The sequence below is a fragment of the Aotus nancymaae genome, unplaced genomic scaffold, assembly GCF_030222135.1.
Source record: "Aotus nancymaae isolate 86718 unplaced genomic scaffold, 86718_ANA_hifiasm-v0.15.2.pri h1tg000002l, whole genome shotgun sequence".
NCBI classification, from domain to species: Eukaryota; Metazoa; Chordata; class Mammalia; order Primates; family Aotidae; genus Aotus; species Aotus nancymaae.
This window is the reverse complement of record NW_026988413.1, coordinates 18,062,219-18,087,510: the sequence shown is the minus strand read 5'-3', so window position 1 is coordinate 18,087,510 and position 25,292 is coordinate 18,062,219. Positions and strand designations below refer to the sequence as shown.

At 39.4% G+C, this 25,292-nt stretch overlaps 1 protein-coding gene across 4 annotated transcripts in view; it reads left to right on the top strand.

Annotated features, from left to right (window-relative positions):
• Positions 1–1,681: 1,681 nt before the first annotated feature.
• The window catches only part of LUC7L2 (LUC7 like 2, pre-mRNA splicing factor), a 59,536-nt gene continuing 35,925 nt past the window's right edge, over positions 1,682–25,292 (top strand). Inside the window, exons 1-2 of one of the 4 annotated variants that reach the window (XM_012447517.3) lie at positions 1,682–2,110; positions 17,559–17,653. In XM_012447517.3, the coding sequence (XP_012302940.1) occupies positions 2,050–2,110; positions 17,559–17,653 (156 nt within the window). In that variant the 5' untranslated portion in view covers positions 1,682–2,049. Of the gene's footprint in view, positions 2,111–7,234; positions 7,679–12,369; positions 12,937–14,890; positions 15,974–17,558; positions 17,654–25,292 lie in introns of those variants that run through there. The other 3 variants (XM_012447520.3, XM_064372942.1, XM_064372933.1) reach the window with 3 other exon arrangements.

Below are 25,292 nucleotides of genomic sequence, written 5' to 3'. Positions count from 1 at the left end.
TTCTTTAAGTTTTAAATTTCTTTTTTTTTCTTTTTCTTTTTTTAAAGATGGGGTTTCACCATGATTGGCCAGGCTAGTCGAACTCCTGACCTCAGGTGATCCACCCACCTCAGCCTCCCAAAGTGCTAGGATTACAGGCGTGAACCACCGCGCCTGGCCTTAAATTTTTTTGTTTTGTTTGTTTTTTTTTTAAAGATGGGGTTTCACCATGATGGCCAGGCTGGTCTTGAACTCTTGACCTCAGGTGATCCACCCATCTCGGCCTCCCAAAGTGCTAGGATTACAGGCGTGAGACACCGCACCCGGCTTAAATTTCTTTTTAAGCAACCCTCTTCCGGCACACTGACCTGTATGTCTTACTTAAGGAATTAATTTGTTTTTGAGAAGTCTCACTCTGTCGCCCAGGGTGGAGTGCAATGGCGTGATTTCGGCTCACTGCAACCTCTGCCCCCCGTGTTTAAGCGATTCTCCTGCCTCAGCCTTCCGCATAGCTGGGATTACAGGCGCCCGCCACCATGCCCGGCTAATTTTTGTATTTTTAGTAGAGACGGGGTTTCACCATGTTGGCCAGGCTGGTCTTGAACTCTTGACCTCAGGTGATCCCTGCCTCGGCCTCCCAAAGTGGTGGGATTACAGGCGTGTGCCACCGCGCCGGCAAGGAATTAATATTTTACTAAAAGTCTTTAGAAATACCAGGTAAAGTCTCTCGGCTAGGCATTTTATTCCACATTGTTTTCACAGCCACGCCATAGGAGACGTGTGATCGCCTCCACGAGCCCTGCGAGGGGGAGAGCTAAAGCAAAGGCTCCAGTCAGCCACTGGCCGAGTGACTTCAGAATCCCGGCTTCCCCGCGGCCAACGTTACTGGCTACCTGCTCCCCGAGATCGCCTCCCCAGTAGCTCAGAATACGCTGAGTTTTTTTTGTTTTTGTTTTTTTTAAAGACGGGGTTTCACCATGTTGGTCAGGCTGGTCTTGAACTCCCGATCTCAGGTGATCCACCCGCCTTGGCCTCCAAAGTGCTTGGAATACAGGCGTGAGCCACCACGCCCGGCCATACGCTGAGTTTTTATGGTTTCATTCAGACCATGCCACCCGCGACCTTCTAGGTAACGATGAATCCGAATGGGTCGGCGCGCCTGTTTCCTAGGGTACTGCTTTCGGGTGCTTTCTCCTAAACTTGACACTTCCCAGCTGGGAAGAGCCTTAAAACCCTAGGCAGAGGCGGGTGCGAGTCAGGGCTGCTCCGGGCCAGAAGAGGCGCAAGAGAACCAGGAGCGTCCACGCCACTAGGGGCGGGTTTCGCCCCGAGCACGCCCACCTCAGCCACCCAGGAGGCTGACCGCAGTCAGGGCGGACATGGACTCTACTTACTTTCAGCTAAGCCTCTAGTGCATTTTGCTAATTTGGGTCTGACTCGCCACGACCGCTGGCCGCACAGCCCTAGCCCCTGCCCTGTACCGGGAGGGAGCGTAGTAAGGCTTAGCGCCTCAGGGCGGATCCGGCTTGGAACGTAGGTTTAGGAACCAGAGTCTCGCGAGATCCGGGGTAAAGGGGCGGGATGAGCGCGCGTGCACGGGCCCTGAGCCGTTAGGGTGGAACTCTTCGCGGGCGGAGCCATACAGCTGGACGCCAGTTGGTGGAGCCCCCGCGGGAAACGACTGAGCGCGAGGAGCGTGCGCGCTCCCGTCGCGGCGACGGTGGCGGCGAGCGGCGTCAGAGCTTGGAGGGGGGGTTGACGGCTTCTGGCGGGTGGCGGTGTTGAAGGCGAGAGCTTGCTTGGTCCTTGTCGCTTCTGTCCCAAGAACCGAACGGAGAGTGAGGGCACGAGGGTCGCTGTCGGGGGCTGCCGTCTTCCACGTACACGTCGTCGTGAGGAGCGCAGCCCGGACTCTCCCGCAACCCCTCCGGCTCCCTTTCCGCACGCCTCGAGGCGGCGGCTTCCACCGACACAGCAGCGCACCTTCCCCCATCCCTAACCCTCATCCCCCAGTCCAAAAGGGCCCGGTCTGCGCCCCACCCCCGCCCGTCAGCCCGCTACGCCGCCGCCATGTCGGCGCAGGCCCAGATGCGCGCGATGCTGGACCAGTTGATGGGCACCTCCCGGGACGGTAAGCGTCTGCCAGGGCCCTGGGGGTGGGGGAGGGGACGGGGACGGCGAAGGGAAGGGGTTTCGAGGGCGCACCTGGGCGCGCGCGTGTGGCTGAGTAAGGGGCTCCCAGATTGGTAACACGAGGTCCCCGGCCCCCGTCCCATCCAATCAGGGCTTGGCAGGCGGGCTTGGGGGGCGGTGACCGTGCGGATTGGCGGGAACTGCTGCCAATGGGGTGAGGCGGGGCCTGGAGGCAGAAAGGAGAGTTTGTGCTTTTAATGTTGACTTGGCTGGGACGGGAGAGCCCGCGTCTCTCTTGCGTAGTTGGGGGGCCCGTTTTGTCGCTGGTTAGGTACCTGCGGACAGCTAAGGTCTCCGCCCCGGATCTGATTCCTTAACCCAGAGCTTTGGGATCGTCCCTCGCCGCCGTCCTCCAGATACCTAGAGAGAAGCTCCCCCCTCCTCTTCCTGGGTTAGGAGGAAACCTTTATTACTAACCCAGTCCCAGAGATGCACCATCGAGCCCCATAGAAACAACCATTTTTATGGAAAATCTGACCCAAACCATGGTTTCTTGAAGGGGGTGTGTTTGTCCCCATTTTGTGAAAAGGAACGTGTTATGGCCTGTTTTTCCGAGAGACCTCCATTTTGTTAGACAATTTAATAGAGCCTTTGTTCAGTGAATATTGACATATCTTGCATGTGCCCTACATAGAACGATTTTGAAAATATGGTGCCCAGTGAAGTACAATTTAGGGGAACAAAGATCCTTTCAGGCGCTTAGGTTAGAATCTGTATAGAGAGCCCTTAAGTGCTGGATTATTCTTTGTCATAAAGCGAATTTCTAAATAAAAGGATGAAATGCTGTTGCTTTTTTTGGTGATGATAATTAGTAATGTACTCTCATTCAACTTAAATCTATTCAAATATGTAGGAAAGGTCTAGTTCGTTACTTTCTTAACAGCAAAATCCTTGGTAGTTTTTATGTGTTGCTTGTTTAGGCATAGTTTCTTAGCCACTTAGGAATGCTTTTGTTCTTGACAATTTGTGTATTGATTTAAGAGAAAAGACACATCTTAAATTTAGTTTTTAAGTTACTTTTTAATTTACGTGAGTGCTTTACAGTAAAATATGAGTAGATTTTAAAAACCTTATTGCATTCAGATCTTTGAGCAGTGCATAGAGTGGCTTTTCAGTGTTCACATTTTTAGTTTTAATAACCCATATTGAGAACTTTTCTTTGTAGAACATATGGACAAATAGGTGTAGATGGCAAATCTTGTGGTTGTGTAGAGAGGAGGGAAAGATTGGGAAGGAAATGAGTTTTGTGTGGAAAGTTAACATTAACTTAAAATGCCATTGGAGAAACTTAACTGTTATCTCACGTTTAAATAAGAATGGTTACTTTATCACTGCAGCATGTCTTCACGTTGCTCCTTTTCCAATATGAGAGAGTATTGGGAACGGGCTTCATTGAATCCTAGCTAACAGAACAACTAATCTGTGTAATAAAATTAAAGAAATTATTTAAGACTTGCTTTACTTGATCCTTTTAGTCCTTGATGGATACCATTTTTGGTATCTTCTTCATGGATTGGATTTCCTAGTTTTACTGGGAGGGTAGTTGGGTCAAGGTAAACCATCTCGTGACAAGTTTCTGAATTAGGCAGTCTGTCTAATATTGCAAAGCTAAATTTAAATATATTTCTGTGTGTGTAGTCAGCAGAAACTTGGATTTCTTAAAATCCACTTTGTGTATTTTTTTAATGTGTCTGTTACTGGATTTTTTTTTTCCTTCAGAGTTAGAGGATTTATTATGATTGAACTCATTTAGGAGTCCACAGTATTATTTAGCTGAAATGACTGGATTTTCACTGCTGTATTGGGTCAGAAGTAAGAAATATATTACTTTCAAGGAAAAAATAATTGAGTGGGTTTTTTTTAGATATCAAAATTAATCCTTTTATATATGCAAAATAAGAATCAACATTTTTTTTTCCTTACCAGACATTTAATGAGTTTATATATATCATTTTATGATTCAGGACTTTTAATAATTAGGATTGTTCTTTTTTGCATACAGTCAACTTCAAGTTATCCAGGGATAGGGGAACATGGAAACGTCCCCTGAATAACGCCATGTAATTTGAAACTATTTAATGGGAAGCCTTGTATTGGACACACAAACAGCTTATGGGAATGCTGTTGGGTGTCTTTGGCACTGAGGTGGAAATGGGGATCCAGGAGGTGGGAGAGAGATGGAAAAGGTAGGTAGGAGGGTATTTAAGGCAACTTTGCCCTTTTTTTTTTTTCCTTTTTTTAAATTCAGAAGCTATAAAGCAACCACTCTCTTTTTAGGTAGTAGGGTTCAATGTGGCAGTGATCCCCTCGACCCTTAGTGTCCTGTCTGTGAAGGAATCTGAAGTGGCACAGAGTCCTGGGCTTTGGAAAAACATTACCTCCCCACTCCCTTAAGGTTTCTTCCCCCTCCCTTTCCCAACAGAGTTTTTAATTAGTTCCTTTTAAAATTCATTGGAGATTTAAGTCTGTTAGTTAAATATGCCTTATCTTGAATTAATAAAAGCAGTTAATCATTTAGATTACCTAAACTTCACTGGAATCCTCAGGAGTAGGAATTTTATTAGCAGGGCAATGGAGAGGTAATTTTGGGTCACTGGGCACTTCAAGAAAGGACAGTCCTGGGAGAGTGGGGGAAGTTGGGGGCTTTAGACAATCTAAGGGCAGCATGATGGTGCCGGGAGGCTGGGCAAGGGGACTGCCAGGAGGTGGGAGAGGAATGCATAAGGGAGGTGGGAGGGCCAAAGACAAACTTTGCCTTCTTTGCAATTTTGCCTAGGGCCCTGGTGGTGGCAACCGCCTGTGTGCCACTGAAAATCGTGCCGATGCCTGGCATACTGCATAAATGGAAGCAGGGTACCGCGTGAGTTGAAACATTGGTCACACTATATAAAGTTTGTATATGTGAATCAGTGTAACTCATACCCATATAACTGGGGGTCTGACTGTATTTGGATTTTTCTGATAAGGCATCATGGGCTAAGGAAAAGAGCACTGGGCTGAGACTCAGGAGACCTGGTTTCTAGCCCCAGCTGTACCTCTAATTGTAACCTTGGGTAAGTCACTTAACCTTTTTTGCCTCAAGTTAAATCTGTAATTTGTTATATGGGAAAGCAAATAATTTTTTATGTTATACTCAGAAATGTTGAAAAATAAATATATTTTAAGTTTTTTTTAGAAAGGGGAAGCTATAAGTAGATAGTAATTACTAATATTTTATCTCATTTATAATTCATTACATTTTATAAATATCTTTCTGTTTTAGTTGTTAGTATTAATCGAGTGGAGAGGGATAATTTGTTTTCCCTGAACATATTCATTCTATTTGAAAGCAGGGAGGAGCTGCACAGGAGAATCCAAGGAACAGTTTGAGAATTATCTGTGTGTGACAGTTGGAAGAACCCAGTGTCCTCCCACAAACTATGGTCATTTTTTCTCAGTTGGATTAATTGCAAGGATGTCCCTTAGCTAAAGCCCCTTTGCCAACAAATACGGTTTGGTTATAAGTCTCTGGTATTGATCCCAAGAAAGCCTGGGAAGATGTATGCGATAAAAATTAAATAAAATTGAGGGTGTGGATTTAGATACATCATTTCTTTTTTTTGAGACAGGGTCTCACTCTTGCCCAGGCTGGAGTGCCGTGGCGTGATCTTGGCTCACTGCTGCAACCTCCACCTCCTGGTTCAAGTGATTCTCCTGCCTCAGCCTCCCAAGTAGCTGGGATTACAGGCACCTGCCAACATGCCTGGCTAATTTTTGTATATTTAGTAGAGACGGGGTTTCTCCATGTTGGCCAGGCTGGTCTCAAACTCCTGACCTCAGGTGATCCACCTGCCTGGCCTCCCAAAGTGCTGGGATTACAGGTGAGAGTCACCACGCCCAGCCTAGATTACATTTTAAGCTTAGAAATTAGGGAAGTTACAGAAGGTAGTTCTGAGGGTCTGTATCTCTTAATTGCTTATACCTTTAAATGGGAGCAGTGACCATCTTTGAAAGATAAAAATAGGCCAGGAATGGCAGCCTGCCCTCCAAAACAAGTAGACTGGGAATGTTATATAGAATTTTATAGCATCATTAGTTGTCCCTTATGGTTAGGGAATGTTTTGGGCAAGTTAAAACTTTCAGTAATTTTAACTATTTTAATGTTTCTAAATTGTAGGATATACTTCCTCAATTAATGTGTTAATTATATTTTTGCTGATCAATTATGTTGTACAGTAGTATAGTTTGTGGGATACAAAACTGAAAGGAGATTCATCCTTGGAGATATCCAGGAAAATACAGTTAAGAAAGCCATTTATCTGTTGCTAATATAAGGTTAGTAATACATAACCGTATAGTCTGTAGGATAGTATGACATTTCTGCCTTTATGCAAAATTATTGAATCAAAGTTTGAAGTAGTGCTTTCTTTAATGGATTTTATTCATAAAATCATCTTTACTGTAATCTGTGTTCCTTGACTTTTCATCAACATTGAAAACATTTTCTCTTAATTTTTTCTCATTAACATAATGAACCATATTCATTTTTTGGTCAGTTGTAAGCCATTCTTTTATTCCACTTGGATTGTTCATTTTAAGTGAAGGAGGCGGAGCCTTTATTATATAAGCAGACATTTTTGAAATAACAGGGTATTTCTTAGTCTAGAGCTTGTATATTCTTTAACATTATAAGGAGTTATAGCAAGTATAAGATTAAACAGTAGTTTCTGAGTTTCAGTTAACTATTTAACTTTATCAGAGTTTCAGCCATATCCAAAACACTGAAAGCTTATTAGCACCTGCATAGTGAATCAGTTAAAAAAGTTGTCCTCATTTTGCATTTTGAATTCTGAATAATATTTCTATCTACACAGCAGCCCAGAAAACAATAAAACTATCACTTCATATAACATTACATCGTTCCTGGATTCTCTACAGTTGTTTAGTTCTCAAGTAAGCATATGCTCCTTAGACATTCTTTTACCTCAGGTAAAAATGAACTGAAAACAGAAAAATCATTTTGTCTGTTTCTGCCTCAGTTCTATAAGGAGCAAGTAAATTTCTTGTTTTTGTTTAGGTAGGATGTTGTCATAAGGATAGATGGTAGTGTTCTACATGTTGAAGATGTTAAAGATGGGTAGTAGGTATTCAGTGGACATTAGGTATCATGGATCAAGGTCAGGTTTAGTGAGTCAGATACTCTTCAGTAACAGGTGGCTCATGAAAGCATTAAAGCTTAAAGTTGCTGTGAGTTCAGCAAGCAGGGGGATTGAGAAGACAAGCAGATGGGTTAAAACTAAAGGTCAGTAAGTGGGCAAGACTAGTTAAATGAGACAGATACTCCCTAAGTTTGGAATTCCAGAAAGGTGCTTGAAAAGGACTGAACCCTTCAGGCCTACTGCTGTTAGTGTGTAGAGTTCTTGAGGAAACAAGCATTTTAACATAACTTAATCACTCTACTAAGAAACTAAGAAGATGAAGGAAGCTGGAACATCTTGCTGGAAAAGGAATGAGGGAATGAATGAGGGTAAGTTTCTGACTAGAATCTTGTGATTTCAGAACTTGCAAGAAAGCTATTCTGTTTCCTTTTGGGTTAGATTCTCAGGCACTAGCAGCTGCTATAATAGACATTGGAAGGCAGAGCCAAAATAGATCAGTATGCAATTTTGTAAAATTACTGAGGATATAGAGAAAAGTAATTTGTAAAACCTCTGAAATCATCTGCAGCTCCATGTTTTTGTTTGAACTGAATAACTTAGGACTTTAAGAAGTCAAAACCATCAGAAAGTAACATGTAGTCCATTCAGCTGAATAAGTGTCATATTTTGGTATTAGCATAGAAAAGAATCTTTAAAACTTCTTTCCAAAAAGCACTCAGTATTGACCCATATGTTCCAATATAGTTGTGAACCATGTACAACTGATGTTTGACTTGACTCAACATGAAAAGAATTTAACCAGCTGTCCTTGCTGAATCTTGTCTCCTGAATATGGTAAATTGTTTTTGTTTTTAATCTTCTTAATACCTTATATTTCTACAGACCCCACTTTTCTCTTCTAGCATTAACTGATACTTATTGGATAGTATCTATAGTATACCTGGCTGTTCTGTTCTGTATTTTGCCCTACTACTAGTTTACATAGTAGACTCTTCTCGGTTATTTGAAGGGTATGTTTTAGATCAGGGACTGGCACTATGGCCGCCTGCTTTTTATAAATAAAGTTTTATTGGAACACAACCATGCCGATACATATACATATTGCCTGTGGCTGCTTTGGCTTAAAACAAGAGTTGAATAGTTGCTACAGAGTCATATGGCCCGCAGACACAAAGCATTTGCCTTCTGGCTCTTTAACAAAAAGCTTGTTGATCACTGTTGTGGTTTAGTGATTCTCAAAAGTGTGGTCCTTGGGCCAGCAATTCAGCATCACCTCAGCATCACCTCAGCATCACTATGCATTGTTAGAAATGCAAATTCTTGGACCTACCTACTGAGTCAGAAATTCTGGGTAATCTATGTTTTAAGAAGCCTTCCAGGTGATTCTGATACACATTAAAAGTTTGAGATACCCTCTTCTACATAAATGTTTCCCAAACGTTTGCCACACTTACTGACTTTATTATTATTATTTTTGAGACTGAGTCTCTGTCACCCAGCCTGGAGTGCAGTGGTATGATCTTAGCTCACTGCAACCTTTGCTTCCTGGATTCAAGCAATTCTTGTACCTTAGCCTTCCGAGTAGCTGAGATTACAAGCATGCACCGTCACTCCCTGCTAATTTTTATATTTTTAGTAGAGTTGAGGTTTCACCATGTTGGCCGGGCTGGTCTCAAACTCCTGACATCAAGTGATCTGCCTGGCTTGGCCTCCCAGAGTGCTGGGATTACGAGCATGAGCCACCATGCCCAGCTTTGCCTTTATTAGTTTTTACTGTTTTCTGTTTATTTAATACTTTCCTTTATGTCAACTCACTTTCTAAAGATTTTAAAATGAAAATTTAAAATCTTTTTAATTTTAAAATGAAAGTTTATGGTACCATAAAAATAAATACAATGAAAACAAAATGGCATATTATAAAGATATGACTAGACTCTCTTGTCACTTAGGGTTCCTTGTGCTAAAAATTAGAAGTTGTTAAATTTATTAAATAAGTACTGTTGCAAAATGGGAACTTTTTTTCTTAATCATGATTAATAACTTTCTTACTGAGTGGTATTTAAAATGTCATGTTGGCGAAATCATATAACCCCTAAAGCCGTCTTTTTGTGTAAATCTCATACTTTGGAAATTACTGTTCCAGGGAGTATTCATGTTAAAGGAAAGCTGATTGAACTATATATTCCCAAGCCAGTAAGTAGAAATGACTGGACAGAAATACAAGCCCTTGAGACAGGGAGATCTAGGAGATCCCTAGAGAGGTCCATCTAGATCTCCAGGGTGAAATTACCTCATTTAGCTCAATTTCTCACCTCTCCTTTAGTGCTTTGGTCCATAGGGTAGATGATTCTGCAGAATTTCACCAATTGGTTCCATAATGGGAATGTGAAAGGTTCCTGGCTGTGGGAAAAGCTGCTTATCAAAGAGAAGCCTGATACAAATGCTAGGGGAAGTGGCTGTGAGTCTGCATTATAGATGGGAGCAGAGCAGCAGAGCAGCAGAGCATGTTGCTAGGACTAAGCAGTTAATTCACCTGAGTCTGGATACCATGTATGAATATTTTGAAAAATTTCTGTTATAATTTAATTTACTCCTTGTGTTAGAGGGAATACTTCTCTGCATGTGGTGTTCTGTATATTTATTGGCTGATGTGCTTTAGGGTCTAGTAATTATTTATAGCAATAGAATCTTACTTTCCATTGTATCCCCAGGTTGCTGAGTTGCTTTAGTTATTTCTCTATTTCCTTATCTTAGAGATTATGGACATAATTTGCTTCTGTCATCTTTTCACTAAAAATCTAATGGGAATGAAGAATTACACATGAATGTTTAAGTAATAAGTTCTCTGATAATGATGATAGGTGTCTGCATTTGAAAAAAGTGTTTTAAAAAGTACAAAGGACAGTGAAGCACCTATATGATGGAACAGATGTTATTTTGTATATTTCTGTCAAATTTTAAAAAGTGTGTAAAGCCTCACAAATAAAGTCTTATGGTCCCCTTCATGGTCTCAGTCCTTTCCCCAGAGGAAACCCTTTTTGTGAATTTGTTGTATATTCACTGTGACACAGTATTCCTGCTGTGTTGTTTAAATAGTTTTAAGGCTCACGTCTCCTTCATGGTAATCTTGTTTTCATTTTAACTTCTTCCTTTATCATTGGGTTGTCTGTCATCTCTGTCCTTTGATATTCTCATTTCTTTTCCCTTTTTTATTTCTTTCTTTGTTTTAGATTTGGGGAGGCTCTAGTTAGCTTCTGTAGCTATCACCAGCTGATGAGAACTTGTCTTTTTTAATAGATAAATCAGCCAATCACTTTTTCTTTGATTCTTTTCAGCTATTGCTTCGTAGCCAAAGATAGCTTTCATTACTTCTAGTTTTGCATATAGAAAGTTCTGGATGATAGAAGGCACCAGCTATCCAAAATGCAGGTATTACTGTATCAGAATTGCAGCTCTGCAAGTAAGTATCAAAATATAAAATTTAGCAGGCTGCAACTTTTTATGCCATGTATCTTAAATTCTATGTAACCCACTCTAGGACTTAATTTTAAAGTAATTATTCAAGCTTTTCTAATGTCTTTTAAGATGAGAAATATGCTGATTTCCTAAAGCAGGTATGCCCAAGAACAGGATGGCATTGATCACTGCCAGCTGCCAAGACCCTTTGCTTATAAATTAATGAGAGAGGATAGGCAGGGCATGGAATAGAGCCCTTGGAATGCAGATTCTTTAGTATTCCTTTTCTCACATTTCCATCATCACCATTCTTATTAGCTTCAAAGATCCTACAAGCTTTTTTTCCTACAATCAAGGCTGTTTCCCAGTCTCATTCTTTATAATCGTGTGATATGGATTTTCACAGACAAGTGGGCTAGATTTTTAACATTTAAAAAACATTAACCTTTGATTAATAATGGAATTCTGGAAATTTCTTCTACAATGGGCATTGCATTTTTAAAATGTTCGGCTTGTCATGGGAGTTATTGTCGGGGGTGATACTAGTACCTGTTTCTGATTATAAACTTACAGGACCATATGAACCAGAAGATTAAGAATAATAACTTTTCTGAGCTATATAGCACCCTTGTGTTTGCATTTTCTGGAGGAAAGGAAAACTGCTTTGTTTTATTGGAAATGACTTGATGTCACATTTGGAAGGCAGACTGTCATAATTGTTTTTTCCTGTTGCCATCTTTGGCATAGTACTCTTTCTTTCCTTTCCTTATGTAATAAACACATGCCTGAAAAGTTTAGCATATCAAGACATATAAAATGTTTTCATAGCATCTATATAAAGACATGAGTGATGAGTCCTTTTGTAAAATGAACCCTATACTCTGAACTGTTTAAATATACAGTGGATTAAACTGAGTGTATATATTAACAAGAGCATATGGAGTAAGGGAGTAATTTTTTTTAAAAGGTTAACTACAAAAGAATTTGTATAGGTGGGCTTTAAGCTGAATTCTAGAGGAACAACAAAGGTAGGTGGGAGAAGTTGGTAAGAGTGGATTAGACAGAGGAAGATGTAAAAATTATCAGATTAGTATAATGGTTACTGTGCCGCAGTAGTAATCACTTTTACTTTGGTTCCACATGAAGACACAAGGTGTTTCTTTTCTTTCTTTCTTTTTTTTTTTTTCTTCTTTTGAGACAGAGTCTGGCTCTGTGGGCCAGGCTGGAGTGCAGTCGCACCATCTTGGCTCACTGCAACCTCCAACTCCCAGGTTCAGGTGATTCTCCTACCTCAGCCTCCCGAGTAGCTGGGATTACAGATTTGTGCCACCATGACCAGCTAATTTTTGGATTTTTAGTAGAGACAGGGTTTCACCATGTTGGCCAGGCTGGTCTCGAACTCCTGACCTCAAGTGATTCGCCTCTTAAAGTGCTGGGATTACGGGCATGAGCCACCATGCCCTGCGACACAAGGTTTTACTTGTACACTACTTTAGATCTCTTCCTGCCCTGGACTAGACTAGAAATTGGCCATAGATCTTTATACAGTTCCCACATTATTATGTGAACTCGCAGCTTATTTTGGAAGAAATGGAGAGAAGAATGTTTTTCTGCATTTGGGGATTCAAGGGGTCAGGGAAATAAGCTTTAAACTTTTGGTTCTATACCTCTCTACCTGTAGCTTTTCTTTCACTGAAGGGTTATGGATCTTATGTCAGAGAGAAGGGAACTGTCCTGTCTCAAGCCCACTGTGACATGTGACCCTCAACTAGCATACTTGTGAGAAGGGCTTTAGTTGCCACACTAGAAAATGTGGGAGGGCTTCCCTTCTGCTGCCCCCATTTATAGACATGGGGGTGCCTCCATTGCTTTGTATGCTGTTGCATTTTCTCCTCCCTCTTTGTTTTCCCTAAGCTAAGCTCTAAGCTAATTCTGTACAAAAAAATACTGATTGTTTTTGTAAATTGCTTGCCATTAATGCCTGATAATGTACAGTAAAATAGGATTCTGCATACCATTAAATAATGTCAAATATTACAAATTTTAAGGTTCTTTTGAAATTACAATACTAAACTCAGTTCACTTTTGCTTAGCCTTCACAGTTGTTGATCACATAGCATGGTCATCCACTCACAGCTTAAAAAAATACAGGGAGCATCGGAGAGAATGGGTAAAGTAAAATTTTGATGTTTTTAAAATAGCACCTAAATCTATGAAAGTTGATTTGGTTTCTTGTTTGTATGGGAGGGAGAGGGTGGTTAGTACTGGGGGGAAGGGGTGGATATTGGGAAGATAGCATGTACCGTACAAAATCATGTCAGAGACCACCTAGGCTAAGATTGTATATGTTACTAATACAATTTAAATATTAATGGAAGTTTCAGAAAAGGCAGGACCATAGAATGGCTGTGTTGGGAATTACAGTGGGCTTATTTTTTTCCTCCTGACTTATGGAAGGGGATTTTGAGAATAGTAGTATTTGAGTACAATTTGGAGAGGTGGCTTTCTTTTAAAGTGACTTGTCCATATTCCCTGAGTGGAACTGGCTGCCTCAGTACCACCTTAGGCTCTGATACATTGGTGAAAGACCTGGAGAAGAAGAATATGCATCCTCATTTTTATTGTATTCTTGTGACTCAGGTGTTCTCAAAGATTATAATTCATGAAACTCATGAAGGGGTTGAACAAAAGAGGGAGATAAGAGAGTTGTTTCTCAGTAGAAAATTTGGTAGAAACAGGAATTAACAGAAATTTGATATTTCTATTAAAATGAAAAACACTTCACTTGCTAGAGTTCTAAATCAAGTTTCTAATTCTAAAAACTTGGCTGTGTAGTTAACATACAAGGCCTAATTAACTATTGTAGAGGTTATAGGACAGAGATACCTCCATGTGTTTATAGGTAGGATTTTTGTTGTTGTCGACAAAAATAGCTTCATCTAGTTCTCCAGTCCATTATTTTAATTTTTTTTTACTTTATACACTAAAAATTTGGATTGAAAAAATGAAAAATGTAAGAAATCAAATATTCCTCAAAAAGTGTTATTCTGATCCCAACTTTGCAGTTCTTCTACATGAAGCCATGGACTAGACTAGAAATTGGCCATACTTCTTTATACAGTTCCCACATTATTATGTGAACTCAGCAGCTTATTTGCCAAAGCCAAATATGGTTTACTTACTGGTCTCCCAATCCTTTTTGCTACTATAAGCTTTATCAAAGATATCACTCCAGTTTGTAGTGCTCTTTTTTCTACTTTCCATTGATCTAAGTCCTATCCTTCCTTCAAATTTTGGCTATTTATTTCATGAAGCTTTTCCCAGTATCTCCAGTCTTGGTGGTAATTTTAGTTTATGCATTCCTGAAGTACTACCTAATTGAAATACACATTTGACACTTGGATCATGTTATCTTAAATTATAACTTACTACTCCTTTAATATATCCTTGGCCAGATGCAGTGGCTCCTGCCTGTAATTTCAGTATGTTGGGAGGCTGACGTGGGAGGATCATTTGAAGGCAGGAGTTGGAGATCAGCCTGGGTAACATAGTGAGACCCTGTTTCACAAAAAATTGAAAAAAATTAATATGTCCTATTTCTTTAGCAAAATCATTAGCTCCTTCAGAGGAGAGAACTTGTCTTACATGCCTCTTCGTAATTCCATTGCCTAGCACAGCAGATGTGGTCCTAATAGGTTTGATTCTGTGATTTGTATCCATTGTTAGTGTGACAAGGTACTTTTTTTTTTTTTTTTCACAATTTAGGTTTTTTTATATGACTTTATGCCCACAAAACCCAAAGATAAAATACATTAGATTGAAAATAATTTCTTGTATTATAAGCAGATTTGGTTCATAAAATAGGCTACTTTTTATAAAATAGGCACTGTTTTACCTAGTTCTTATGAAAAACATGGTTTGGGCCAGATATCTTGACAGAAACCAAAATTACCAGCAGTTTTCTTTTAAAATTCATTGTTGGTTTAGCCAAATTGTACTTCCATGGAATAAGGCCAAATAAATTTGTTAAATACTGCATGGTTATGCAGCCAGATTGTTTTCAAATGTCAACCTTAAAGTCCCTTAGGCAGAACTTTAAAAATATCAATAAACAGATAGTTGCTATTCTCTCTCAGGATATTTCTGTATCTCAAATTATTAAGCGTTTTATTATTTCATTTGTTTTAAAGATAATGGCTGCTATTTGATAGCTGTATTTGTTGTGTTTGCTACAGTTATCAAATATTTATGGAGCACCCATTCATTTGTAGTGAGGAGTTATTTTAAAATGCTTTTTGGAATTTATAGAAACAGATGCTGTTTTAAAAAGCTTACCAGTGAAAATGTGTACAACTATCATGTATCCATAAAAATTTAAAAAAACACAAGAAGCTCACCAGGGTTACTTGCTGGTTTGCTGTATTTCTCTTTGGAATTGTTCATATTTTAACTGATAGCTATGTCTTCAGGGCACAATTAACTTAATATTTAAATGTAAGTTGTTAAGCAAAAATCAGTTCTCTACTTGATGAAATGTTTGATTAGTAAAACTTCACCCTGATTTTATTCGAAGGCCTGAGCCATTAGTTTAACAAAGGACTGAAATGATTCCACTGTTGCATTACCAAAACATTTCAATACTTAGCAGGAAGACTACTAGGTACATAAGGATTTTTTTGTTTTGTTTCAACTTTAAAATTTTATCATTTTAAAATTCCTTAATATAATTAGGGTACAGATTTGAAATGAAATTTTTTTCTTAGATAGTAGGAAGCAAAAAGCCTCTAATAGCATTGACATTCTGGTATGAGCTTATCATAGTACCCTTCTAACATGAGCGTGAGGCCCTCACCAAAGTCATGATAAAAAATAATTTCTTAAAACCCCACTTGGCTCAAAGACATTGTCCAGAGCTCCAGTTTTGGACTTTTACCTATAGTCAGTCATACAGTTATCTGGGGTTATACTTGTTAAGTCAATATTTTAAAAAATGAAACACCCTGATTTTGTTCACTTTTGTTTTTATATAAAAGAATCTTTACAGTCAAAATGTACTTCTAGATGCTGTATTGAAATTGCTGGCAGAGTTTATTCTATACAAAATGAACAATCTGGCCCCTTGTTTTATTTGTAAAGGTTCAATGTATCTATGCCTGCCTACCTCAATCTGCAAGGGAGTGTCAGAAAGGCCCCGCATTCGCCAAGCCGTGAGTTATCACTAACTTTTCAGATGTGTTAATGAATGTGGAACAGAAGCAGTTGTGTTTAAAAGGAAAAAGGACCACCAAAATAACTTTTATTATAGTAGCAGGCGTAAACCCTAAACTGAATATCCAAATTGTGTCAAAAATAACCTACTAGAGATGAGCTTCTAGAAAACCTATTGTTGAACTGCTCTGAAGCTATCATTTTAGCTATAAATTACTGTTGTTAAAATTTTATTTACCCTGGTTGCAAATTAGAATGTTAAAAATATTTTTAACCAAGTTAAAACAATTTGAACAAAATCTTACCCCATCTAAAAATGATACTATTTAGTTGAATTTAAGTTAAGCTCTTCAGTATATGACCATATAAAGGGGTAAAGTTTTAACCTTTTTTGTTATTCACATGTGAAAATACAGAAATTAAATGATTGAATCACATCCTACATGAAAGTTTTTGGAGTGCTCCAGGCATATCATGTGAAGTACAGAGGTATTTATATCTTTTTTTGTCACCAGTAGTTCTTGCTTCAGTAATTCACCAGTAGGTTTTCATTCATCGATGATGTATCAATTTAAGGCTAAAATAAAACACCTACATTTCTTAGGGCTTATCATTCTATATAGAAAGAGGAAACATCCTTATGAGTTTTTCTTTTGTTTTTCCAAAGAGATTCTAAGCAAAAAATTGTAACTAACATCTATATTTTGTTATTGGAGCTAGTTACCTTTCTTTTTCTTAGATTCTTTAACATTTTGAATAGATAGCCATATTTGATAAGCAGGTTGGATGCTCCGGTTGCTTAGGAGGTAGGTGTATCGTGTTATATGAAGACAGAATGAGTTTAAATGTACCCAGTTTGGCAATATAAAAAAGCGCAGACTACGTAAAACTTGGAGGTATGGAACCTTTGGACGCATGAAAGTTAACATTTCATTTAGGCAATGTGCCTTTGTTTGACTGGTGTGTAAGTCCTTCTTCCAGGTTTGTACGCTCTTAAATGCGTTACTCTACCCTCTCTAACTCCTCCCAGCAGCAAAAGGGAGACACTTCAGCTGGAACAAAATAGTGGAAGAAATGGCGTCTGGGGTTCAGTGGGGATTCGCAGTGTGTATGCAATGTTTGCAAGATTATTTTTTGTTTTCCAATTACTGTAAATAAAAATATATCAATGCTTAGTGTCAAGAAGGGAACATTGTATACCAATATAAACTTTCTTAGTGAGTCTACAAGTTGCTTAACCTCTCGGGGCCTCAGTTTTCTCATCTGCAATACGAAGGAGTTGGACTCGATAATCTTTAAAGTCCATTCCTGCTCTAAAATCCTGTGCTTTTCTGAAGTACTCTATTTAACAGAATGCATTGCTTTCTCACTTTGACTATTTGAATTACGTATGCAGTACACTTACTGCAACTGCATGTTGTCTAAAATAGTTTTTCTGTAGGATGTATGTAAAAACTAATCCCTCTTGAGCTGATTGATAATGTGTGTATGTAGCCACACATAAAAAGCTAGTAATAGTAGGGCTCTCAGAAAATACTTTCCAGTTGTCTAACCTTGAGTGTTATTAACTCTTCTATATTACAGGAGATACTACTCGTCAACGAATCAAATTCAGTGATGACAGAGTATGCAAGAGTCACCTTCTCAACTGTTGTCCTCATGATGTCCTTTCTGGAACTGTATGTATTTACTAAATGTGTTTGATTACTGATATGCTGCAATAATGAGTTACTTGGTAAAGTCTTAATTCTGTGTCAAAAGAATTGACTTGTGAGGAGGAATTTGCATCCTTTATTGTTTGTTCACGGTGATTATTCAAATCTTCAGTAATGGGTTTCCTCACAGAAGTGGTTGATATGTTTTGTTTTATACTTTTTTCTATTCTTCAGAGCAAAAAATTTTTAAAAGCATGTTTTGTTTGGAATACAGAAGTAGTTATATAGCATTTGTACTTTTAGTTCAGAAATAAAATAACTTATTGTTAAAGTAGTTCTTTTACTGTTAAACAGTAGACTTTGTCTAGTACAGTATACATTTTTGTTAAGATTTGTACACATTTATATTGTGGAATGAGTGGGGAAATGTATAAGTAAATACTTATATCCACACAGCTTAATTTGAGAGTGTTGACACTTAAAATGTTGCTCCTGCTAATACTGTAAAGCTCAGGTTAGATTCTGTGTCTGCAGAGATGTTGATCTTAGAGTATCATTGTTTTACTTTGGAAGACCACATGATGATGGACCTGTTGGAATATGGGACAAATAATTTGATTCTCTGACTTTTGGATTTGGTTGAAATGATTACAAGTAACTTCCCTTCATAGCTGCATCTGATGCTGGAGGGGAGCTCTAGTAGGGGCTAAACCTCAAGCTGGCTTTAGTTCTCATTTGCCAGAAATGACTGAAGTGAAGAAAGATTTCTGACTTGCCTTTTCAGAAGCAGTGAGTTTCTTAGTCAAAGATATCTAAATGAGTAGTTTCTTTGATAGGAAATGACTTTGATAGGAAGAGTTAAAATTAAGGATGTGCCCCAAAGAGGTATGTCTTAAGGCATATGCAACAGGAAACACCTTTGTCTTTCTAGTAGGAAAGACACTTTATTATGTTAATAGGAAAAAAGAGCATAAGTTTGTTTTAAAGTAATACTACAAGGTGAGAAATCCAGTTTCTGAGCACTGGAATTAGGAAGGACTGTGACAGATAAACATAATAAACTCTAAACTTTTTTTGAGATGGAGCCTTGCTCCGTTGCCCAGGCTGGAGTGCAGTGGCGGGATCTCAGCTCAGTGCTACCTCTGCTTCCTGACTTCGAGCACTTCTCCTGCCCTAGCCTCTGGAATAGCTGGGATTACAGGCTCACACCACCACGCCTGGCTAATTTTCATATTTTTAGTAGAGATGGGGTTTTACCATGTTGGCCAGGCTGGTCTTGAACTCCTGACCTCTGGCCTTTTTGTTTGTTTGTTTTTTTGAGACAGTCAGGCTGTGAACACTGCCCACTGCAGCCTCCACCTCCCGGGTTCAAGAGTTTCTCCCCTCAGCCTTTTGAGTAGCTGTAATTACAGGTACACACCACCATGCTCAGCTAATTTTTGTATTTTTTGTAGAGACTAAGTCTCACCATATTAGCCAGGCTGGACTTGAACTCCTGTCCTCAAGTGATCCTCCTGCCTCAGCCTCCCAAAGTACTGGGATTACAGGCATGAGCCACTGTGCCCCACCATGATAAACTCCTTTATCTACTTGCTAACATTGTCATAATTTTTTCTACGTGCTATATATAATGCATCTGAAATCTATAAAATCTATGATTGTCTGTAATACTCTGATTTTCCATGTTTAATATTGTATAAAATTTAACTGTTAAAGTTATTTTATTTGAAAATTTTAAATTTTAAATTTTATTTAATGGCTAAATTACCACTTGAAATACATTTTGAGAACAACATTAATAAAACTACTTGAGGCCCGGAGTTTGAGACTCACCTGGTCAACATAGTGAAACTCCATCTCTACCAAAAAAAAAATTAAAAAAAAATTAGCCTGGCATGGTGACATATTCCCGAAGTCCTAGCCACCAGGGAGGCTGAGACAGGAGGATTGCTTGAGCTCAGGAATTCAAGACTTCAAGTGAGTCATACACACCAGAGTACTTCACCCTAGGCAACAGAATGAGACCATGCCTCAAAAAAAAAAAAAAATTAGCAGTTACAATTTAGTGTTTTTCATTCTTCATTTAACAGCAGAAAAGAAATAGGCATCTTCAACATAAAGAGGTGTGAACTATTACACTCTGTCCCAAAAAGCATTTGTTTTATAGCGTTTGACTGCTAAGAAGCCATAGCTCTGTAATAAGCTATTTGTACATAGGGTGAACCGTTAAGTTTTTCGAGTCCTTAAGGACACCACTGTATGACACTTTTGGAGTCTCACAAAGTCCTTTACCTAGTCCTCAAAACTCTGCCTAAATTCTGAAAGGTTCACAACTCAAGTAATCCTCCCATCTCAACCTCCCAAAGCACTAGGATTACAGGCATGAGCCACTGTGCCTGGCCTTAGCTGTTGATTTTATAATGCTTTTTCTTTGTTGTGTACCCTAAAGATTTCATGACTAAGGGTTGCCCTTTAGTTTTCCGGACATTGTGCCTAAGATCTGTCATTTGTAGGAGAATATCATTTACCAATATTTTAGGTTATTTAGAAAAAGAATACAGAAAAGCCATGCATGGTGGCACATGCTTATAACCCCAGCAATTTTGGAGGCTGAGGTGGGAGGATTGCTTGAATTCAGGATTTCAAATTCAGCCTGGACAATATAGTTTAGACTTTGTCTCAAAAAAAAAAAAGTATCCAGAAATGCATTTCCTGCCTGTTTTTTCATTATAAAGAGGTTGGAACATTATATCAAGCATTTAGAGATGGAGAGTGTAATTTGTTTTTTGTTTTTCTTTTATAATTAATAATAGAGATGGGGTGTCACCATGTTGGCCAGGCTGGTCTCGAACTCCTGACCTCAGGTGATCCACCCATCTCAGCCTCCCAAAGTGCTGGAATTACAGGCATGAGCCACCGCACCTGGCCAGAGAGTGTAATTTGTAAAAATTGTCTTCATGACTGACAGTTTGGAATTTTGTGGAACTGAGTTTCATGAAAATACACTTAAAAGATTTTACCTTTCATTACTCTGGCATAACTAATTATTTTTGGAGACAGAGCCTTGTTCTGTTTCCCAAGCTGGAGTGCAGTGGCGCGATCTCTGCTCAATGCAACCTCCGTCTCCTGGGTTCAAGCAATTCTCCTGTCTCAGCCTCCCGAGTAGCTGGGACTATAGGTACATGCCACCATGCCCGGGTAATTTTTGTAATTTTAGTAGAGACAGGGTTTTACCATGTTGGCCAACCTGGTCTTGAACTCCTGACCTTGTGATCCACCTGTCTTGGCCTCACAAAGTGCTGGGATTACAGACGTGAGCCACCTCGCCTGGCCTGGTAACTAATTCTTCAGCTAATAAATTAATCAGGGCCTGGTGCAGTGGCTCACACATATAATCTCAGCACTTTGGGAGACTGATCTGTTGAGAGGTTAGGAGTTTGAGACCAGCCTGGCCAACATGGTGAAACTCTATCTCTACTAAAAATACAAAATAATTAGCCGGAAGCCTGTGATCCCAGTTTCTTAGGAGGCTGAGGCAGGAGAATCACTTGAACCCGGGAGGTAGAGTTTGCAATGAGCTGAGATTGTGCCACTGTACTCCATCCTGGGCAAAACAGCCAAGACTCTGTTTCAACAACAACAACAAAAAGGCTTGGATTATTTTTCTGTTCCTCTAGAATATATTCATATTGTAGTCTCTCTCTTTTCCTCGTATTGGCCCACTTGGTTTCTCCCTAAATTTACTGTAGGCAGTATCCCCTTTCAGATTTAGGCAAAACAAAAAATCTTAAGCCAAGTTATTTTTTCCCCCAACACATTGCTTCTGGTACATATCTTCCCTGAGGAAAGATAAGGAAATTGATGTGCTTTAAAAAATAATTCTATCTAGCTCTTAGTGATCTGGAAAAAAGATATGTGACAGTAATAATTTATAGTAGGTTTTAAATATAAAGCAAAGATGATAACGGAAACTTGAAATTAAGATCTTCAGACATGGAAAATTTATACTCTTATAGTATGCCTGTTCAAAATTCAGAAATCACCACCACTAATTCTATCATAGCCCTCATTAATGTACCTTTACCGTTGATAGGCGCTCATATCTTCTAGGGTAAAGTCATCATTTTACAGATGAGAAAAACTAAGGCTTAGAGAAATTATGCTGTCAAATGTCTCACAATAAAAAAACCCACAGTATTGTATACCGTTTAGGAGTCTTAGATTTACTTAAATCTATAAACACTTAAAACAATTTTTTGTTAGTTTTTTAGGTAATTCAGTTACCAATGGCAGTGACTTTGAGGTGTTTCTGAAATATCCTTGGAGGCATTTCATGCACTGAGGATTTGGGAGTAGGCTAGTCCATTCTGTTTCAACTCAAATTTTACATATTTTAGTTTTTGGTTTTTTTTTTTTAAAGACGGGGTTTCACCATGTTGGTCAGGCTGGTCTTGAACTCCCGACCTCAGGTGATCTGCCCGCCTTGGCCTCCAAAGTGCTTGGATTACAGGAGTGAGCGACTGCGCCCGGCCCATATTTTAGTTTTTTTAAGACAGGGTCTCATTCTTGCCCAGACTGGAGTGCAGTGCTGCTATCTTGGCTCACTGCAGCCTCCACCTCCCGGGATCAAGTCACTCTCCTGCCTCAGCCTCCAAGTAGCTGGGATTACAGGTGTGCGCTACCAGACACGGCTAAATTTTCTTTTTTTTTTCTTTTTTTTTTTTTTTGAGACAAAGAGTCTCAAACTGTTGCCCAGGCTGGAGTGCAGTGGCATGATCTCAGCTCACTGCAACCTCCGCCTCCTGGATTCAAGCGATTCTCCTGAGTAGCTGAGATTACAGGCACACACCACCATGTTCTGCTAATTTTGTATTTTTAGTAGAGATGGGGTTTCACCGTGTTGGTCAGGCTGGTCTCAAACTGCTGACCTCAGATGATCTGCCCTCCTCAGTCTCCCCAAGTGTTAGGACCTTGTCTGGCCTACGTATTTTTTAAACATAGTGATTTTTCATGGTATTTTGTTTAGAGGAGGCTCTCCTGTTTTAAAAAGGGGGACTTTTAAAAGAACTGATCTTGAAAAATACAGATAGAGTTAAGGACTTTGATATTGTCACAGTCATTATTTATTTATTTATTTATTTATTTATTTTTTAGTCTCTCTCTCTCTCGCCCAGGCTGGAGTGCAGTGTTACGATCTTGGCTCACTGTAACCTCTTCCTCCTGGGTTTGAGTGGTTCTCCTGCTTCAGTTTCCCAAGTAGCTGGGACAACAGGTCTGCGCAACCACACCTGGGTGATTTTTGTGTTTTTTGTAGAGACAGGGTTTCACCATGTTTCCCTGGCTGGTGTTGGACTCCTGGGCTCTAGAGATCCACCAGCCTAGGCCTTCCAAAAGTGCTGGGATTATAGGAATGTGCCACCATGCCCAGCCTAAAATCATTAAAGTAAGAATTTATCTACTTATTTGAAGTGATTGGATGGGATTATTGGTGGTCAGATATTCTGACTGAATGTTATGGTGCCCCAGGAGGTGCCAGGTTTTATCCCAAGTGCACCTTTAACTATTTGAAACTCCTTTTTTATCGCTATTCTGACTCTCTTTTAAAGCCTGATCTAAAATCAGTTACTTGGGTACATACAAACTCGAAGTTTAAAACTGCTGAATATCTTTTTTTTTAAATGAGAAGAAGTCTTGCTTTGTTGCCCAGGCACTGGTGTGATCTCAGCTCACTGCAACCTTCACCTCCCTATGTCTAAACAATTCTCCTGCCTCAGCCTCCCAAGTAGCTGGGATTACAAGGGCATGCCACTGTGCCTGGCTGATTTTTGTATTTTCAGTAGAGATGGGGTTTCACTATATTGGTTGGCAAGGCTGGTCTGAGCTGACCTCAGGTGATCTGCTCACTTTGACCTCCCAAAGTGCTGGGATTGTAGGCATGAGCCACCGTGCTCTGCCCTGGAGTATCTTTGGTAGTACATATGTAAAAGCCAGGAAAATATGGAAATCTAGAATAAGTGCTGAGGAGTGGACCTGCACAAAATTTTCTCAAGCAGCCACTAGAATGTAGGTTCATAAGGGCAGGGACATTGTACTTTTTACTGCTATATCTGAAACATTTAGAACAGGGTTTATTTATTGTATCAAATGAATATTCAGTCCACCCAAAAGTAGAATGCTACATAAATTTATTTCAAAAACCAACACTGAATTTCAAAAATTAACAATTTTGAATGGCAAAAGGGTTACTGTTTAACAGATAGGGAACTGGAGGGACAGTATCTTGGTTTTGTTGGATTTCTTTTTTTCTTTTTTTTTTTTGAGACTGAGTTTCGTTCTTGTTGCCCAAGCTGGAGTGCAATGGTGCAATCTTGGCTTACTGCAACCTCCGCCTCCTGGGTTCAAGCAATTCTCCTGCCTCAGCCTCCTGAGTTGCTGGGATTACAGGCGCGCGCCACCATGCTTAGCTAATTTTTTGTATTTTTAGTAGAAACAGGGTTTCACCATGTTTCCCAGGCTGGTCTTGAACTCCTGACCTCTTGATCTGCCTGCCTCAGCCTCCCAAAGTGCTGGGATTACAAGCGTGAGCCACCCTGCCCAGCCCCGGCTGGATTTCTTATCAAAATATGACACCACCTATGCAGGTGTGAAAAATCAATCTGCAGATTCTTTAAATCTCTTCCCATAAATGGTTTATTTTGGGGCTGCCTTAGTAGTATTTAAGTATTTAACTAAGATTAAGTGTTATTTAGCTAAGATTAAGGTTTGAGGAGATCTGAATGTGGAGATCTGATGTTTTTGGCATTAACCCTGATTATTGGCTTGATATTTATTTAGTCAAGCCAATAATCGGTTAATTTTTAGATTTTCCCAGTTGGCCAAATGACCCAGGTTTTACCATATTTAGCTTTGAAGTGTGTTGTGTCCTTATTTTAAGCAGATTTGCTGCATTTCATTTTTCTTAGTCTATTACAAAAATATACATTCTTTAACTATTTCTGGAGACTGCCTAAATAAAATATGCATTTGGTGCCCAGGAAGTTAACAGTGCTTTAAAAGTTTCCCAGTGAATAATTAAAATTTTACTATTAAACCTTAAAAACCAAGACTTTACTTGTTTAAAGCATTTTTTGCAAATAAGAACAAGAATATCAGAAATATTCAACTTGGGATACTTAAGCCCTTTGGAAATAATCCTTTTCTGTCATTCTGAATAATAATTTTTTTTTAAGAGTTGGGGGTCTCTGTTGTCCAGGCTGGAGTGCAGTAGCAATCATGGTGTGCACTACAGCCTTGAACTCCTGGGCTCATGTGATCCTTCCAGCTCAGCCTTTTGAATAGCTGGGACTACTGCAGATACACACCACCATATCTGGCTCTATTCTCAATGATCTTATGATCATTCATTTTATATACTATTTTAAATAGTTTAATGCAGTTCAGACTTGTGGAGGTAATTTTTTTCCTCTTAGTGACCCAGAAACCATGTATAGTAATATCTTGTTCTGGTTTAGTCTTCGTTTCTAGTTGAGGTTTGTTAGCACTTTTGTGTATTACTTGGATTAATGGTTAAGTATAGATACACATTCATATGGGTATGATGGACTGTAGTGTTGATGTCCATTTAATGAATTTCTATATACCCATCAGCCAGCTTTAGGAAATA